At 40.9% G+C, this 20,008-nt stretch overlaps 1 protein-coding gene across 1 annotated transcript; it reads right to left on the reverse strand.

The window, feature by feature from the left end:
- Nucleotides 1-14,610: 14,610 nt before the first annotated feature.
- Nucleotides 14,611-16,809, reverse strand: LOC126088393 (pro-resilin-like). The gene is made up of 3 exons (XM_049906533.1): nucleotides 16,579-16,809; nucleotides 14,779-15,037; nucleotides 14,611-14,702 (listed from the first exon to the last, which is right to left on the reverse strand). Exons 1-3 carry the CDS (start codon nucleotides 16,807-16,809, stop codon nucleotides 14,611-14,613), a joined length of 582 nt encoding a protein of 193 aa, XP_049762490.1.
- Between the last annotated feature and the right edge of the window lie 3,199 nt (nucleotides 16,810-20,008).

Genomic DNA, 20,008 nt, shown 5'->3' on the forward strand with positions numbered 1-20,008 from the left:
AGCCGGGCAGAGTAAAATCTGGTCTGAACACACAGTGTACCGAACACTCCTAACGATGTGCCTCTGCAGCTTACGACTGAAACTGACACGTGACCACCGGCACTGGAGGTTGGTGCAGTGGCAGGCCGTTGCATAGTCTCTTGAAAAGCAATACCATCTTCATTATGGCGATGAGAGGGCGCGGATTCGTCGTCTTCCAGGGGAACAGCTTCTTGAGGTCTGGGAACATTCATGTGGGCATCCATGAGTCCATTGGAGCTCATGTAAGGCACCTGACGACCAAGGAGTATCGTACACTGGTTGCAGATCGTGTACACCACTTGAAGACGATCATATTTCCCTACGGCTGTCACATTTTTCAACAAGTTAATGTGTCACGTCACAAGGCCAGGACAGTGATGGAGTAGTTCGAGGAACACAGTGGCGAGTTACAATCGATGTGCTGACCTCGCAACCCGCCAGATCAGAACCCGATCGAAGACATCTGGGATGTGATTGAACTTGGCGTCAGAGCTCATCGCCCCGTCCCCGGAATTTTCGTGGTTTAGGTATCTTGTGTCTAGAGATGTGTCCACTCCCTCCAGCGACCTACCATGGCCGCATTGCTTCCGTGACACGACAAGTGACCACTGTTATCTGCGACAGAGTTCGATATACCGGCTGTTACGATGATGGTCATAATGTTCTGGTTGATCAGTGTACGCATTCCACTTCAACTCGCTCCAGGTGCTCACTGCTAGGCATTTTATGGCAATTAACACTTTCGATGACAGTGTACGTGATTTTTATTCCCATCAATGTGCAATCGAAAAAGAAATGATTGTTGGAAGGACTGACTCAGCATAAAGGGAAGTCAGAACAACCATCAGTGAAATTAAAAGTGTGGGTGGTAACCTTAAGTGTACAATGGGAATTCCACTGTTAAATGTAGAGCACAGAGCGGGTAGGTGGAAAGAATACTCTGTTTCTGTGAGGGATAAGATTTGTCTTTGTGGTGTAGATAGGGGATGCAGTATCTGAATCAGAATTTAAAAGAGCTTTGGAAGATTTAAGATCTAATCAGATAGAGGTGAAAGATAAGATAACATTCCATGAGAGTTTCTAAAATCATTTGAGGGAAGTGGCAACACAACAACTATTCACCTTGGTGTGTAGAATGTATGACTCTGGCGATATACCGTCGGAAAAATATCGTCCACAGAATTCCGAAGTCTGCAAAAGTGGAATTGTGCGAGAATTATAGAATAATCAGCTTTAAAGCTCAAGCACTCAAGTTGCTGAGAAGAATAATTTACAGAAGGATGGAAAAGAAAATTAGCAATGTGTTTGATGACGATCAGTTTGGCTTTAGGAAAATAAAGGCACCAGAGAGGCAATTCTGACAATGAAGTTGATAATGGAAGTAAGAGTTGAGATAAATCAGGACACATTAATAGGCTTTGTCAACCAGCTTAAACTTTCGGCAATATCAAATGGAGCAAGATGTTCGAAATTCTCAGAAAAATTGTGGTAAGCAATAGAGAAAGACGAGTTATGTAGAATATGTACAACAACCAAGAGGCAATAATGAGAGTGGGAGACGAAGAATGAAGTGCTCGGTTTAAAAAGGATGTAAGGTAGGAACGTATTCGTATCCCCCTACTGTTCAGTCCATTCATTGAAGAAGCAATGAGGGAAATAAAGGAAAGGTTCAGGAGTGGAAATAAAATTAAATGTGGAAAGATATCAATGATACGATTAGCTGATGACATTGCTATCCTCAGTGGAAAAGAATTACACGATCTGCGGAATGGAATGAACAGTCTAACGAGTACAGAATATGGACTGAGCGTAAACCATAGAAAGAAGAAATTAATGAAAAAAGCAGACCCGACAACTGCGAGAATCTTAACATCAGGGCTGAAGAATACGAATTTAATTAATTGTACCACCTAGGCAGCAAGGTAACCAATGACAGACAGAGCAAGGATGACATCAAAAGCAGGTTAGCACTGGAAATTAGAGCTTTCTGGGCAAAGAGAAGACAACCAGTACCAAACACGCCTTAATCTCAGGAAGAAATTTCTGAGAATGTACGTTTGGAACACAGCACTGTATGGTAGGGAAAAATGGACTGTGGCAAACCAGAAAAGACGAGATTCGAAGCATTTACAGACGAATGTTGAAAATTAAGTCGAATGGTAAGGAAGGAATGAGAAGGTTCTGTGTAGAGTTGGAGAGGAAACGAGTATGTGGAAAACACTGACAATAACGAGGGAGAATGTGATGGGACCTCTGTTAAGACATCGTGGAATAACTTCCATTGTACTAGAGAAAGTTGTAGAGAATAAACACAGCAGAGGCAGGCAGAGGTTGGAATAATTGCAGCATATAACTGAGGACGAATTTTTCAAGGGCTGCTCTGAGATGCAGATGTGAGCACCGGAGAAGAATTGGTGATGGGCTGCATCAAACCAGTCAGATGACTGATGACTCCAAAAAATGCAAATTGAATTGGACAGTATGTTGCTGACACTGATTTGATATTTGCGTCGTGAGATCCTTCCTCTCCAGCACAGACTAAGTCTTTTTCCTGCCAATTTCCCAATAAAGCTGGTTAGGATAAAAGCATGGGAAAGTAGTGGAGGGTGGGAAATTTCCCAGTAGGGAGAGTGGTGATTTATTCATCAATTTATTTAATAATCCAGTTAACTTGATATCAAAAGTGTTCTCCTATAGTTGTATGTGTGAGTGTGTGTGTGTGTGTGGGGGGGGGGGGGATGTTGATGATTTCTCAGAGTGGTGAGAGAAGGGATGGGTGAATGGTTTCTCAGAAGGACACAAGGAGATCATAAATCAATGGGGTCATAAATCAATTAACATAGCGATAGAGTAAAGGGAGGGGGAGTGTATAATTTGCCTCTGAATGTATGCTTACCTCTGAATATATGCAGCCTGCACAAACTAAATGTACCAGGATCTCCTTTATGCCACTAGTGTCTAAACATGCCTCTGGTTGGTAAAATATGAATGCTATGTTTGCATTTTGTTCACGATTCCACTTAGCGCGCATCACGCAAGTTCAACCCGACCTGTAGGGATATATGGTAATACTCACCAAGTGTTTGGACTTCAGAAGAAGAGCTGCCTTCAATGTTCCTAAAATAATCCAACGAGATAGAAACGCGACCTCTATCTTAGAATAGACAACTATTCACTGTAATTGTATTTATTGAAATCACATTTGCGCATGTTGGGTCGTTAACAATGCACAAGAGCTATCTCAGGTATCGCCTGTTCAGACAAGGGGATCCTAGTATTAAATTTCTCAAATGACATAAAATATAAAAGATCAATAATATCACAAAATTCAGGATAGGTAATTATTTTAGCAGAGAGAAAGACTCTTTGTGAAACATTATCCTAATGTCGAGCTGAATAATGTTACGGGCTCTAACGAATTTCATTCTTTCCCCACAAAAGTTAACCAAATGTGGCGAACGCTCGCACGAAGAAATGCGTTAATTTCACGAAATACTACAAGGCGGACAGGTCTTCATACTTTGAGCTTCATATCACTGGAGTAAAAACTGGCTTGTGACATGACATTTATATTTAATGGCGTGCTGCGTCCTTACCTTGTGTTGCACAGCCTCGTCGGTTCGGCTGCTGCCGTGTGTCGGCGGTTCTGTAAATCTATGAAAATGCTGTTCTGAGGCTGGCTGATTCTATATCAGCAAATTTGCCCTACGTTTTCGTGAAGCGGAAACAGTTAACCTCACCCTAGTCTGCTTTTAATGACTTCCTCTGCAGTGATGCTTCCACACGGTTTTACCTAACGTAAATACGCAAATTTACGTAACGGGGTTATTCTCGTCTCTCTCGGTGCTACATGCATTAAACCTCAAACAAGTGAAATAGACACATAAAAACCTGTTCCATGTGCAAAGCCATTGTCTTGCAACACTATAAACGCAACCTAAAACCGAGGCACCCGACATGTAAGGTGTTCAAAATCACGGTGCCTTATAACTGGTATGTTTTAGCCGAGTGAATTAATTATGAGAGGTATTTGTGCAAGATCGCCACCGTTCGTATGATATACTGACTAAGAGAAATTGAAAAGACGTATTTCTCAGCAACGTTTTGACTTTTTCGAAAAGAATGCAGTAGATCCGGCCCTCCATTTGCAACAGCTCTCACCAGCGTGTAAGACCATCCCCTCTCCCACCCCTCTGAGAAATCACCAACCCCTCCCCCCCATACTTATAGTTGTACACTTTTGATATCAAGTTAGTTGACTAATTAAATTTATTGATATTCTGCTGGAAAGGTGTAGCCACTGTATTCTGTGGTAGAAAGAAATTCCGCTCATTTATTACCTTGCAAAGAGTAAATCAACCTCTTTCGAATTCATTGCGAGGTTCCTAGCCGCTATGGAAAAATCTGCATGAATAAAAGTGTGTAATTCGAAAAATGTACAATGTACCAACCCATGAACAAATTTTAGTAACGGAATTATTGACGGATCCTAAATATGGATTCCTGGAACATCTGCCTCAATTTCCAATCGTAATATTCCACATAGGCTCGAACAAAATACGTATGACTGGAACGCAGTTTGTGACCAGTGAGTAGGATATAAGAGCTGTAGATGGTTTTTTTTGTACACCTGCCAGAGTCGCACTTAAGCGCTGTTCTAAACTGACTAGAAATACGCGTGTAAAGATTGTGGGCTCAAAACAACTACTTCTCTCTATCAGATTCAGACTCTTTCGTCTTGCTCTAATAGACTGACATCTGCAACAGTGGTTTACAAGTTCTCTGTTTGCAGCAGAGCTGTCATTAAGTCTTACGACATTTTGACAACTTCAGTGATAGCTTTCGTCAGGTAGCGAGCACAAATTAGAGTGGTTAATAATCTGTTCAGAAGAGATTATTGCTTTAGCTTAAGGAAATCGTGAGATGTGTTACTTAGTTTACTTCAAAAACGTCGGGAATCATCCAGCGCTCGCCCTCTCACCCTCTTCCTCCCACCCTCCCTTACCATCTCTCTCGCTCTCACTCTCTCTCTCTCTACCTTATAGTTAAGCGTTTCATCTTACGGCATTCTAGTTCCAAAGCGTTTTCAAATTTTGGCATAACATTTATGTATCGAATTTTCGTTGACTGTTTTCTTGTTTGACAGAACCGTGAAAGAATGTCTACGGCGGCGAGCAGCGTGTGCCGTTTAATTTTAGGTTAGAGTGTAAACGGCTAGTAATGACATCTGTGTTTGCCAACAGATGGAAATAAGATTATTGTCGAAATATCATCAAACACAAAAATGGGTGTTCGGCTGCAAACTCAAGAACCGTAAATCTCGTACAGAAATCCTTAAAAATCACGGCTGTAACGTTAATATATCATTGAGGAAATCAGGAACGCACGCCGAGTCCACAGGAAGCTGTTTAGATTTCTATCAGGGTAGTCCTTCCATAATAACACTGCCATGAGACGTTGAAGGAACGTGTTCTTTTTGATTGGTCACAGGTCGTTACAGCGTTGCCTTCCGGGTCTGTTCCTCTGACAGAATTTCTAGCAGTAATCTTCATTTCTGCACGGATTAGTAGGTTACGCAAAACTCTGATGTCTTCCTGACTGCGCTGCGGAAGTACGATGCTGAAGGAATGTCGACTGCGTCACTTGTGACCGATTTCTTGCACTGGCTTGAGTAATCTGCTTCCGAAGGTCATGACCGAGCCGCTTCGTGATAAAGCAAAAGACCGTAACAACAGTGACAAATTATTGTGAATTTCGAAGCGTGGAGCAATTTCATTAGAATTTATATAGCTGATTCTGGATGAGATTTGTACCGAGAAAAAAGGTGGTGAATTTTTATGAACTAATGCAGATTCTCGCGAAATCCACTGTATCATTCCCGACTAGTAATTCTAGGCATCTGATTGGTTTCAAGCAATCCTCAATACGTCACGTATTTAATTCAGTCATATCGTTATGTATTTTAGACCTTACATCCCCGATGGTCGGTTTTAATCATCATTTTACGAGAATGCGCGGCTATCGCCATTTCTCTACTCTAGTTTCCCAAAGATTATGATTCATTAGCAGAATACTAATAAGTTGCAAACAAACCCAGGAAATAAACTGTTTACACGATGATGTTCAGTCCTTTGCTTGAATATTACTGCATCGTGTGGGATATTTATAATATACTGTGGATCTGACGGAAGACACAGAAATACTTTTAAAGGAGGACTACTTGGTTTATACTATAACAAAATATTAGGTGTGAGTGGAATGAACATTGTGATAAAATAAGAGGAACCTTATACTCTATGCTACGATTTATATGTTCATTTGTTATTCGACAGTGGAACGTTTGAGATCCAGCACTTAATTGTGAATTGCAGAATAACTATGTGGACGCGGCAGTAGATTCTAGACCTCATCCAGAAATTGTATTTCGAACGTTACTAGCAATACCTAAGTGGTCGAAACCACTTTCTTTTCTCTGCACCAGTAATCTATTCCGTAAGCATTCCGGACTTCAGCTTATAATTAAACTTCTCCAAGTATCTATACCAGAGTAAATGTGTCGTTTGAATTCTTTGTACAGTCGTCCTATTCACTGCCATATATTGTCTTATGGTATCGTTTAGCACATGCTCCATCTTAAAAATGTTGCTCATTTCTAGTGCCAGCAGTCTTCGGTATTTCCTCTTGCTCAGATTACAAATATTTGCTCCCTTGATGCTAATAATCTTTACTGTTCCCTTGCAAATATTAGGTCTGATGTTTCTCATTACATCACCAAAACAAAGTTCATTTGACGTATTGCACATGTTTCCTGGCCGATCTTGTCGCATATATCACCTGTACATTCATTGTTTGATGACACGGCGTCTCCTAACTACTTAAATGTTTTAGGGACCTTAACCTTCTTTGTTTCAGTGTCTCGTTACTGTCTCATTGTGTCCTATTGGAGATATTGCGGAATAGTCCACATGTTTATATTTATCAATATCCATATTTGAAGAAAGGATACAAGATAGCCCTATTGTAGCACCAGCTATAGTTACCAGACTTCTGCCATAAAGGAGAGTGTGTAGGATACAGTAATCCCATGCTACTGAAAAGTTACTGCATTACCTAGTGACAACTGCACAGCGTTGGTCCAATCACTCAGAAACACTACATAATCTTTACACTTTAAAATTGTTTGTAACACTGATTTCTAAACGTTTCTATTCTTTTTTATTTCCCCTTTACCGTCTGTACAATACTATCCTCCTCGTACTGTTTCAGTCCACATTTTATAATTTTGTTTCCTATACGGAAGAATTGATTTGCTGATTCTAATATATCTTTCCCAGTTATTATCATGTAACAGTGCGAAGTATTTCATTCACCTTTAACCCGATATTCCGATTTAAGATTGCCGTCGATTACATCTAGTATTTCATTGTCGACCAGAAAGGCTATGCCATACGTGGAATTATCATCATATCTAATCTGTTGCTTCTTTAACATTATATAAAGTTTCATTTATTTTATTAGAGCCCGAAGTTTCAGATATAGCTCAATCTAAAGCCAGGCTTCTTCCTACTATGTCCAGCAACCTTACAACATTGCACAGATTTCGAACTCATGCTCTATCTGGCTCCATTCCGTTTCAATATAATTCTTGTACGTAAGGTGCCAAAGAAGGGAAAGGAAACATGACCACCGTTATAGCGTTTTGTGTTCCTAATACATATAGGGCAAGGAAACTATAAGTAGCACAGGCAAAGACGTTATTCCACGGTAAAAGAGTACTGGGCTTTATTTTGGGGAAGAGATATTTGATAAGAATGTATGTCTGCAGCACAGCATTGTACGGAAGTGAATCATGGGCTCTGAGAAAACCAGAAAATATTGGAATCGTAACGTTCGATTTGTTGTGTTACAGAAGGTTGGCGCAAAATAGGTTAACTGATAAGAAATGAAGTTTTCCGCAGAAATGCTGAGGAAAGGAATATCCGAGAGATGCTCATTTTATCAAAGTTTGAAACTCCTCTTTTCCTTCTTGAGTGTTTGCGATATAAAACTGGGTAGTTTTCAAAATCAGACTTATGCAAACACAATTAGTTTATTTTTATATTTACCCAGATATGTTTCGATGCCAATGTGTAATCTTCTATGGGTCAAATTTTTATTTCTTAAAATTACATCGCTAACTGAACTACATTATTATACACCGATTTTAGCGCTCGTTTTCGTCTTTTTCTTTTTTTTTTTTTTTGACAAGATGTCATTTGCAAACTAGCCATGAAGATAATTATTGCGTATTTGTAAAGAGCTGTTTCGAGTGTAGAAGTTATGTACGTTTCTGTAGTTACTTTTTTGTCTTGTTTCGTGTTTCTGGTTGGTGTCTCGATCAACCGCTATTCAGTACATTGTTTTCACTCAGTTTTTCACAATTTTCCGCTCACTACTTCATCTCACATGCACTTTCACAAAATATGGCGAAATGTTATCTCAGCAGACACTTCTATAACACACTCAGTGAGAGGTGTTATGTTATTGTCGCTGCTCACTTGTTCATCGTTGCTCTTGTGTTTGTTGTGGCGCTGATTTTGAATGTTGTTTTTTTCAAAAATGATATATATATATATATATATATATATATATATATGTGTGTGTGTGTGTGTGTGTGTGTGTGTGTGTGTGTGTGTGTGTGTGTGTGTGTGAGAGAGAGAGAGAGAGAGAGAGAGAGAGATGGAACGAGGGATGGAGAGGGAACCTAGAAAACAGAAGTCTCTTTTTTAATTTGTTTTTAAATTTCTATTCAGTTTCAAAAATTTTGAGTCTGTTTGTTATGTTTTTTGTGGGTAGTCGCCTTTGTACAGCTCATTGAGTGTTCAAACAGTGTTTTGTTGTACAGTGTTGTATTTTAATTCAAGTCTCTCTTTCCCTGTACTATTTCTTTTTGTGTGTGGTAGTTCTACTCTATTGGGAGTTTTTGATAGAGACTGTTGCGTTCTGTGAGGATCTTAAGATCAGTCTTCATGTCTTTTGGGTTTTGGTTTTGTTGTATTGGATGGTCTGCAAAAGTGTAGCGTGTACTATTACTTCTTAGGGCTCTGAGGTGTTCGGAGTACCTCGTTTTGAATTTTCTGGATGTTTGTCCTATGTAGACCGACTGGCATGAACTACAGGTTAACTGATATTTTCCAGCTTTGGACAATTTGTCTGCAAAGGTGTTCTTAGAGCTAAGATTCTTCTGTAATGTGTTAGTTGCGCAGAGTGATATTTGTAGCCCTTGTTTCTTCATTATGTTTCCCACCATTTGGACGGTTTTGTTACTGTATGTTAGTATGTGCCACGCTGTACTTTTTGTAGGGTGTTCCTGCTAACAGGTATTTGTCTGGAGTTTGTGTTCTTGGATCTCTGTTGTGGGTGGTGATTTGTTGATGGTTTTTCATCTTTTAATTTATTTTTTTAATTTTGTTGTTCAGTTTGTTTATCATTTGTGTTATGTATCCATTCTCTCTGGCTATTTTATATATTCTATTTAGTTCCTGTGTGTAGTTGAGATTGTCCAGTGGAGTTCCGTTGAGCCTGTGTAGCATGTGTTTGAAACTTGAGAGTTTGTGTGCTGGGGAGTGGTTGGAGTTGAGGTGAATGGTTGTACTGGTAGCTGTAGGTTTCCTGAAAGTTCCAAAATTATGTTTGTTATTGATTCTGTATATGGTAATGTCTAACAAATTGAGTTTCTCATTTCCTCTTCTGTCTCAATGGTGAACTTTATTTATGGGTGAACTGTATTTATGTCACTGTGCAATTGTTTTATTTGGGTATCTGTTTCATCAATCAAGCTAATGATGTCATCGACATATCTGTGCCACTATATATATACTTGTACAGTTCTGGATGTATGATTTCATAGTATAATTTGATTTCAATATGGTTTAGAAATATGTTTGTAAATAGACCACTGATGGGTGAGCCCATTGGTAGGCCATCTTTTTTTCGGATAGAACTTTTTCTTAAAAGTGAATTAGTTCTGCTCTGTTATAATCTTTAGCGTGGGTTCTATTACAGCTGTATGTGTACTTGTTATATCCACTTGATACTGTAGCTGTTTTTTTAACAATGCTGATTGTTTCTTGTACTGGCACATTTGTGTACATGGATGTGATGTCAAAAGATACCAGGGTTGCTGTTGATGTTATGTTTATATAGTTTATTTTTTCTATCAGTTCACTGGTATTTTTTAGGTTTCTGTGGTTTGTGGAAGTGTATAATTTCTATAGTAATGTGTGTATGTGTCTAGCTAGATGGTAAGACGGTGCATTTTTGAAATTGACTACAGGACTTATAGGACAGTCATTTTTGCATATCTTTGGTAAACCACTGAGGCTGGATGATTTGGGATTCTTTTGTGTCATGTATTTGGCCCGAGTTTCCGTTGTTGTGGAAGGTATCATGAGGTGATTCAACTTTTTTTTTTTCTTTCTTTTTGTTCTTTAGTATCTGACGTTTTTAGGAGATTGGCTAAATCAAGATGTGTTTTGTACAGCTGAAGATTAAGCTGCTGCTTTTTCGCATATAGGAAAAGAATTTCTTCTTCTAACCAAATAATTTCAGCTATTCTTTTGGCTACTTGTGCTGCAAGTGATTTGCTGTTTTCATTGGCTTTTACAAAACCAGGAATTATGTTATTACTTAGACAGATTTTGTTAAACGTGATGTTGAGGATAATTTCGTGCAGTTGTAGTGTTGTATTCTTGAATGTTTTGTAGAGTTTCGTGGGAAATGGCTGTCCTGGCTTTGAGATACTCATTTTACTAAGGTTTGATGCTCTTCATTTTCTTCTTCCGTGTTTGCGATATAAAAATAATAAGTTTAATAAGTGATGCAACACATTTTCTTTCTGAAAGAAGGCTAGTTTTATTCAGGATTCCAGTACACCATATTATATATTTTAGTCTTCCACTACTTTACAAGTAACGTTTAAGTAGAATGAACAGTCATGTGGATGTCGCAATGGATGTTATTTCATAGCTTAGTGGATAGTTTGAAAACAATCTTAGGCTCCAAAGTAGTCATCAAGGACTGAAGAAAATTAACATTGCAAGTTCGACTGTTCTGTTGCATAATTTGGTAAACCATACAGTTGCTGAGCTCATTCCTTCTAGAATCCTGAAAACTAGTAAGGCTCTGATCATTCCAGTTGTTCTGTGTACTTTCAACATCCCTATTAGTCCAACCCAGTGCGGTTTCCGCTCACGTGAGTAGTATTCTAGAATGGGCCACACAAATGTTTCGCAAGCAGTCTCCTTTGTGGACTGTTGTAAGCTGTTAGTGACGGGTTTATTAGCAGAGAACTCAACTCTGCTATGGACTGTTGTGTGGATCGTGGGACAGCTTCGTTTTCTTCCGAGCTGACAGCCCACTACGATAAAGATGAAGAGCAAATGCACCAATTCGAGTCTGGTGTCCGCGTAGTTGCGGTGTACGTAACGACTTAGACTGCTCACCTAATGACTCGACGCGCTGATTACGGTGCGGCGTTTACAGATCCGGGCTATTATTCACTAACGCTAAAAGCTCCTTTTGCACACAGTTATTACGGACTACCGCCGACTGCGAGCGCTTTCTCGCAATTTCAGGCAATTAAACGCTGGATACTGTTGTTCGTAGCCTCGGCGCGGGATGGTACCGTTTGTGTTCACTCCGTTGTATAACCTGTCGATGGAGCAATTCCCAGTGACGGATTATATTTTATTGTCGTTCTTAAAGCACGTAGATCACGAAAGACTGCCATTAACAGTTATATTTTTCCGTGGAGATGAACCATACATTCAACCTCTAAATTTTGTGCAACACTTTACCCCGAACTTTGTTTGAAGTGTTTCTGGAAATTCAGTATCATTTGACTTGCAACTGCAGAAAATGTGAGAAGTGACAAGTATGAATTCCACATCTTCACTTCGGAGTAAACTATAATTAGAGTAACGTAAAAGGATAAGATTCTACTATACAGTCGAACGAAATTATTTCCTGAAAGTTCTAGTCGTAGTGCAAAACCCGTCTCCGTTGTCTCATCGTCGGCCAGCTCTTAAGTCCTAACATTCCTTTCTTTCTTCGTATTTTCTTCTTAGTTTATAACATTGTTTTCCAATTTCACAAGACGCTAATTACAGGTAAATCCATCTATACTGCGACAAGATCTTTTCCAGTCGTCCTACTTCACGAATGATCAGTGTGTTTATCGACTAGGTAGTTATTATAAACTACATGAGAGTTGCTCTCCAGCACATTAATTGTTTATACTTGAAACTACTCGAAATGTGAGACAACGATTGCTCATTACATAGCACTACAAAAAGAGTGACTCGCCAGCCATCTCCCTGACAACACATGACACTGTGCAGTTGATCTTGTTGGAGACGGCGTACCCCTCCATTCGCATTACGAGGTTCCTTAAGCAGTCGACGAACTAGGCAATAAGTTACTTTGAAATTAAAGAATAATATATTTATCAAGTAAAAGACCTATATGAACGAACTCAGTAGCTCTCTATGACATATCAACTATTAATAATGTAGAAAAATTTTACGAACAAATACGAAAATGATTAAACCGTCTCATAATTACTTAGAAACGACGAGGGAACCAATGTTATTTAAATAATAAGTAAGAATACTTATTCTGGTTCCGAAGCGCATGTGACAAATAAATCATGGCCCGCACTATGTATAAATCAACACAAGGAAATCAAAATCGCAAAAAATTAACGATTACCATTTTAAATATACATAATCATGAAACAGTTAGGAAACTTACTCTTATGAATGCGAGCATCACGTTTCATTGAAGTCGGATTAGTTACCTGTTCTAATTTCAGTGGCAATTGAGTTACAGATGGTGTTATAAAATGGTATTTCGACCAAATTTCACTTCTGTAGTATGTAAAATCCGATTAACAGTTCTGTCCCCTTTGATCTCATTTGTCAGACTTGCTTTGTTACCACAATACCGTATAAAGTATTTGGGGTACTTCCTCCAGATAAAAATATGAAATGTTTACAAATTCTTTCGTTTTGTCAGGCAACGATCTGTGTGATGCGAGCGTAGTTCAGAAATCGACGGGGAGTGGTCCTACTGAAGTTTCTGGCAATCGTGTTTCGTATTTTTTTAAATTAAAAAGGATCAAATGTTCCCTATGGCTACAGTTAAAAATGGTCATTTTGACTGTGTTAACCCAAATGTTGGTTTCAACATCACGGCGCTTTACTAGGCATGATCCTAAGAGATGTTAAATGATCATACCTTGCTCTGAGCTTTGGACTTACCCAATCCAGTAAAGCAGGTCCTAGAGTTTCAAGAGGTCATCAAAATACATTGCATGTTTAAGACATTTAAGAAGAAGTATACAACTTCCTGAATGGAATGAACAGTCTAACAAGTATAGAATAATGGACTAAGCATAAATCGCAGAAAGACGAAAGTAGTGACAAGTAATACAAATGAGAGCGGCGACTAACTTCAAATCGATATTCGTGTTCACGGTGTAGCTGAAGCTAAGAAATTCTGCCACCTAGCCAGTAAAATAGCCCATGAAGAGGGAGCAAGGAAGACATAAAATGCAGACTATCACTGGTAAAAAGGGCTAGTATGTAACATAGACCTAATTTGAGGAAGAAATTTCCCAGATTCGACGTTTGACGCGCAGCATTGTATAGTGGTGAAACATGGACCGTGGGAAAACCGGACAAGAAGTGAATAGAAGCATTTGAAATGTGTTGCTAAGAATGATGATAAAAATTAAGTGGACTGAAAAAGGTAATGAGGGATGAGATTCTCCGAAGAATCGGCGAGGAAGGAATATATGGAAAACACTGACAAGAAGAAATAACTGAATGGTAGGACATCTGTTGAGACATCAGGGAATAGCTTCCATGGTGCTAGAGGGAGCTTTTGGGGAAAAAACTGTAGAGGAAGACAGAGATTGGATTGCATTCAGCAAACAGTTGAAGACGTATGTTGCATGTGCTACTCTGAGAAGAAGAGGTTGGCACAGGAGAGAAATTCGTGGCGGGCAGCGTCAGACCCTGAAATTGATGACTCTGAACGTTCGGATAATTTGTCCAGGAAGTAACTTACGAGTCTTTTGCAAGACAAAATTATTGATATATTAAAAAGGAAATCACAGTCAATTTCTCAGGCAAGTATCGGGCAAGTGACTGGCATCTGATCTACCAGAAACGAGTGAGTATTATTTCTCCTACGTTTAAATGACCTAGTTTGACAGTTATAAAAATATCGAGTTCTCAGTATGGAGGCTGCCATATAGAGTGCTATTCTTATAAGGTACAACAATCGAATCTTCTTTATACTGTCAAACCATACGGTTTCTAGAGTCAAATATGTCACGTCGCCACCTAATTCGACACTTTCTAAGTACATTACAGAATATGAGCTTTTAACTGTAACTAGGAAACCTGATGCAGACTCTCCAAATTTTTGAACCAACCTTCAGTGGAGATATTACATGGGAACATGGACTGAAGGAAGCAATGACAGATCAGTGATTTTTCATCTTAAATGCGTGCGTTTATTCAATAAATATTTGTACAGTAGTCAGATGGCGCCTACTCGGCGCGCGCCGCCGCCTCCGCCTCCGCCGCTCGGGCTGCTAGTACTGGTAGCCTCCGTTGGGGGCGATGCCTCCGCTGCCGGGTGCCGGCGCGCCGTAGCTGTAGCCTCCAGCGCCTCCAGGGCCTCCAGCGCCTCCAGCGCCTCCAGCGCCTCCGAAGCCTCCGCGGCCGCCGCCGCCGCCGCCGGCACCGCCTCCGGGGCCGCCGAAGGTAGCGGTGCCCTCGTACTTGACGTTGGGCCGGTAGCCCTGCTCGTCGGCCACGTAATCTACGCGCTGCTGGCGGCCGTCGGGCAGCTGCACGTGGTACATGCCGTTGGCAACGTCACCCTGGCGGGACTCCTTGTGGCCGAAGTCGAGCCCTGCGGCCGCGTCCTGCACCTCGTAGGAGAACTCGTAGTTGGCCGGCTCCTGCAGGCATACCACGAGGCGGTGTAGCGCAACGGAGACGACATAGCTGAACGCTCCTAATAAGCGCATGCGGTGCAACAGGTTTGTAGCGAAGGAAATCGACCAGGGTACACAGAAAAGGTACAATAAGCATTTTCGTCACCGCCGCTAAACAGCGATTGGAGATGAACTGCACGGCAGTCCTCTACTGATGTGAGATCACTGCCATCGCAAAGTCACTATCCAGTTCCACTGAAACTTTTCGCGGTCATATTGTCTGCCTATTCCCCGCTGTAGGAATATGTAAAAGCAGGTAGTGCGATCTGTTCTTGAGTATTGTTCGAGTGTTTGGGATCCGTACCAGGTCAGACAAGTGGAAGATATCCAAGCAATTCAGAGGCGTCGTGCTGGATTTGTTACTGGTGGGTTCGAAGAACACTGAAGTGTTATGGAGATGCTTCGGGAACTGAAATGGATCTTCCTGGGGGAAAGACGACCTTTCCGAGGAACACTACTGAGGAAATATAGAGAATCGGGATTTGAAGCTGTCTGCAGAACGATTCTGTTGCCTTGAACATACATTGCGCATAAGGACCACGAAGATCAGATAAAGAAATTATTGCTCATACTGAGGTATACAGACAGCAGTTTTCTTCTCCTTCTGTTTGCGAGTGGAACAGGAAAGGAAGTTACTAGTAGTTGTACTGGGTACCCTCCTCCACGCGCCGTAGGGTGGGCTGCGGAGCAGATGTAGATACCGATACCTAGCTGACTCCGTTCGTCGATGAGATGTATTTCATAATAGCAACCGTGTCGACGCTCTTTTCCCTGACTTCAGAGAGGTGCTCGATTCCATTTCACAGTACAGTCTAGTGAAAAAAGAAGGAGCTGACTGGTTACTGGACCTGCTTTTTGAGTGGACTGATGACTTCTTAACATAACCCAAGAAACGTCAAGCGTCGTATTATTTCTTCCAACACACATTTTGCGAACAGAATGTGATGACAAACTGAGGTCTAGCCTTGCCAGAGCACCGCTCCTCAATGTTTACATGCTGGAATTCTGTTTAGGATAGCACGTATTGCATGACTTTAAAGTCACCAGATGTACTGATGTACAGATGAAGCATTCTGTCAATATTCACGATAATATGGAATTAAACTTGCAGCTATATACGTCCCAAAATTAAATCCCAGAGATATGAATTTACTATCTTATCATTGACGAGTTTGACGTTATTGAGTGGCCGAGCATCCTATCACCTACGTGTTTATTATTACACACTAAATGATTTAGAATGGGCACTGTATAAACAGTTGTTCAAAGAGATCGTTGCTTTTGATGTGTGATATTCTCACTCTATACACCCTATATAGACACCAGCACATTTGTGTCATGTTAAGCAATGAATAGTAATAACTTAAGACCAGAGACAAATACTGACCTGTCTTTGTTGCACAGAACAGGTGAGGTGAAAGCTACGTCTATACAGAGGATGAAAGCAAAGTATCTTGCGGTTTAACTGACTACCTCTGCCCGGTAGTTCGCTGCTTTTGACTTACCGATGGTCCATCACCGCCACCGCCGCCACCACCGGCGCCGCCGGGTCCTCCGCGACCGTAGCCACCCCCAGCGCCACCCCCAGCGCCGCCCCCAGCAGCCGGGGGAAGGTAAGACAGGTCGGGGGCCGCTGTTGCCGCCGCCACCAGGCATGCCACCATCACGGAGATTGTAGACACCTGCCACAACACGTGGGCCTGATCATACGAACGTACTGCATATTCTGCGGACATGTTCCGTGCCTCCTACTCTCTCTTAATGCTCACGTACTTCGAATTCTGAGCATCATATTCGAAACGGTATGAAAAGGAATGATCACATAAAGAACGCTCTGAGAGAAGGCAAATGGATGGGTACGGTTTATTAGGGAAGTTCCGTGTAGATGTAGCGGTACTATACAGCAGATATAGAGAACGATTATGTAGCCTATTTCTAGGAACTGCCAGAGAGTGTGACATTCCCACTAGTGTTAGAGGAGAACATCGAAGCAGTTCAGAGGTGTGCTGCAAGGTTTATTGCTGGCTGGTTTGGTTACTGTGAGAGTGTTACGGAAATGCTCCACGAGCTTTGAGGGATGAAAACAGCATGTTCGCGACGCGATCTGGATGAAGAATGGAATATCAGCATTTGCGACTAATTTCAGGAAACTTGGAGCTACAAACTATTCTCGAAAAGGTGATACGTTGATGGGGAAGAAATCTCATAATAACACAAAAAGGTTTTTGGTATCACTCAGTAAGCGGCTCAGACATTAATTTCCAGAACGCTACATGAATGAATCTCTGCAAAAATTTAAAACAAGAGAATACCCAAAATTAATATGAAATGGGGGTCTTATATGATTGCAATCAAAACATTCTTCCATTTACATGCCACTGTAAAGCATAGCAGTGATTTATTACATATTGGTTGCTGTTAGTGACAATTATACTGATTACAATTATACTGATTACTCAGGTTGGTTCTTAATAAAAATCTATTTCGTGTAAATGACTATCGTATACTCTGATCTAGAATGAAACTGTTTGATTGTGGGGTATTCCTTCGAGGCACGTACTATTTCGGTGTGAGGCTATTTACATGAATGCTGGAATTGCTCCGATGGTAACTGATGTAATTAAGAACATGTTGGTTTTCAGAGTGCCTCTAAGCGGATAATAAGAGTAAAAAATAGCGGCTACAAAGATAAGGTCTTTTGGTTTGATAGGAAAATGTGTCTCGCTACAATTAGAGAGAGAGACATAGATCCTTAAACGAGTGATAATGACTGTTTTGAAAATAAATACCTTGTAGGGAAAACAATTACAGTTAAATATTTGTTGTGTCGTTGTAAGAAACCTACCATATGACTGAATTCCATGCCGACACAAACGGTCAGATAGGTAAGCTGAGGGACTGCTATTTTTGATTTTGCTCAACATAAAGAAAAAGTGTCTCGGAACCATAGTGGCAGAAAGGATCAGATGAAACTTATTGCTGATTGTGGGGAGCAGTTCGCCACTCTAAAGCTATAAGAAATTATGGCACGTAACTGTCGTCAGTAGTTGAAACGCGAATAAAGAGGATCTCCACTTTGAAAGCAGGAAAGAGGCAACTTACGTGTTGCCTGCGCTCACAGTTTGAATTAGACATGAGGATCATCGTTCTACTGAACGTTAATTCTAAAAGACAACGGAAAAAGTCTGTAGATGAAACGAGTGGTAACAGAAACTAAAGAAGCACTCTTAGTGATATCAAGAGACTCACCATGTCGCTACTGTGATGGGCTGGAGTGAGGCAGTTGGAGCCGAGGTGAGCTGACTGATGCTGCTGGGAGGTTCCGGCGCTCTTTTATACCAGATCCCGACGCAGGGCCTAATTGAGCGTCGCTTTCAATTACCGCCCGGGATCTCCGTGTCACAACAGCCGACATGATGCGACATAAAAGCTACGCGACGAGTCGCGCTCCTCCGCTGTTGCAATGGAGCCGCTGCGGTTTGCGCCAAAAATTAAGCGAACCTCGGTTTCGCGCCGCTTGCAATGGCGCCCATCCCAGTTGCTCGATTTTGTAAGGAGCGCTCAGACGCTACAGACGCGACGGCTGCTTCTCCTCACAGGATTCCGTTGTTGTCTTCTCACCTCCACGTCATGGATTATCCACAAAGAGAAGTCTGTTTACTAGAGAGCAATAACTTTTGAAAAGTTTTCATTTTCCGAACTCAGCCTCCACTGAATTCAGTGTAGTAACGCAGGTCTCCCTCTTAGCCTTACTGGTATGACATCCTAACTCTATTTCACTTCTCCTCGCAGAAGTTCATGTGCTTAATCCAGTTTGAAGTCATCATTGTTGCACTGCTCGATTAATCGCTGTAGGTCATTCTATTCCATGGGAAAAGATAAGCTGCTAAATGCATCCGAAAACAATTTACAAACCTTAAAACTCGCTTACTAGACAATTATTCGTCACTCTGAGAACGCGCCCGTATTTCCTGAACTTTGCTTGTACAATAGATCACACAGATCTAAAGGCTGTAAAATCAGCTAAATACTTAGTGATTATAATTACTAACAACTTAAATTGGAAATATCAAATAACTAATATTCTGGGGAGTGCTAACAGAAGATTGGCAGACAGAACACTTAGAAGATAGAACAGGTCTACTGAAGAGACTGTCTTCCGGGGTCTGTCTTCCGGGGTACTGCAGCGCTCTGAGGGATCCGCATGTGGTATAATTGACGGAGAACATGGAGAAAGTTCAAAGGGGAATAGTTCGGTCTGTATCATCAAGAAATAGGGGAAAGAAAATTACGGATATAATGGCAATCATTAGCATGAAGGTGTTTTCCGTTGCGGCAGGATCTTTTTAGGAAGTTTCAGCCACCGAATTTCTCCTTCGAATGTGAAAATATATCGCTGATGCCCACCTACATAGGGGAAAATGAACATTGCAATAAAATATGAGAAATCAGAGCTCGCAAGAAAAGATTTAAGCGTCTGCTTTTCGCACGTGCTGTTCGAGAGTGAACTGGCAAAAGCTCAGTTCTACTTGGAGAAATGCATAATATATAATGTGCTTTCTTTTCGTTGTGTCTAGGCAATGGTGCTGTCCACTTACAACTCTTACATATTTTCATGTGTGCAACGTTGTTTTCTGCTCGGCTAAGCCTGTATTACGGCATTGGGTATTAATTTTCTCACGTTTTCAAGCCAACAATGGCCTACACTTTCCTTGTTAAATAGAATGTATGCCGTGTGAAGTTCTCGAAATAGATTGTGTTCCACTATGAAGATGGTCTGTGATCGAAACCGATGGTGAGCAAGTGTACTGTAAGACAACAGTGTGTGTATCATACATTTCTCCAAATAAAGAAATAGTATGAAGGTACTTTGATGAAACCTCTGCATGAAACTTGATTGTGAACTGCAGAGTAGTCGTGTAGATGTAGAGGTAC

The sequence above is a fragment of the Schistocerca cancellata genome, chromosome 6 (assembly GCF_023864275.1).
Source record: "Schistocerca cancellata isolate TAMUIC-IGC-003103 chromosome 6, iqSchCanc2.1, whole genome shotgun sequence".
NCBI classification, from domain to species: domain Eukaryota; kingdom Metazoa; phylum Arthropoda; class Insecta; order Orthoptera; family Acrididae; genus Schistocerca; species Schistocerca cancellata.

What these genes read in the sequence shown, in the direction of transcription:
- LOC126088393 (XM_049906533.1), bottom strand. Translation starts at nt 16,809, where the DNA reads ATGTCCGCAGAATATGCAGTACGTTCGTATGATCAGGCCCACGTGTTG. An exon ending in GTGGCGGTGATGGACCATCG is followed by an intron (nt 15,038 to 16,578) that starts GTAAGTCAAAAG and finishes GTATGCCTGCAG; the next exon opens with GAGCCGGCCAACTACGAGTT. An exon ending in CGGCCGCGGAGGCTTCGGAG is followed by an intron (nt 14,703 to 14,778) that starts GCGCTGGAGGCG and finishes GGCACCCGGCAG; the next exon opens with CGGAGGCATCGCCCCCAACG.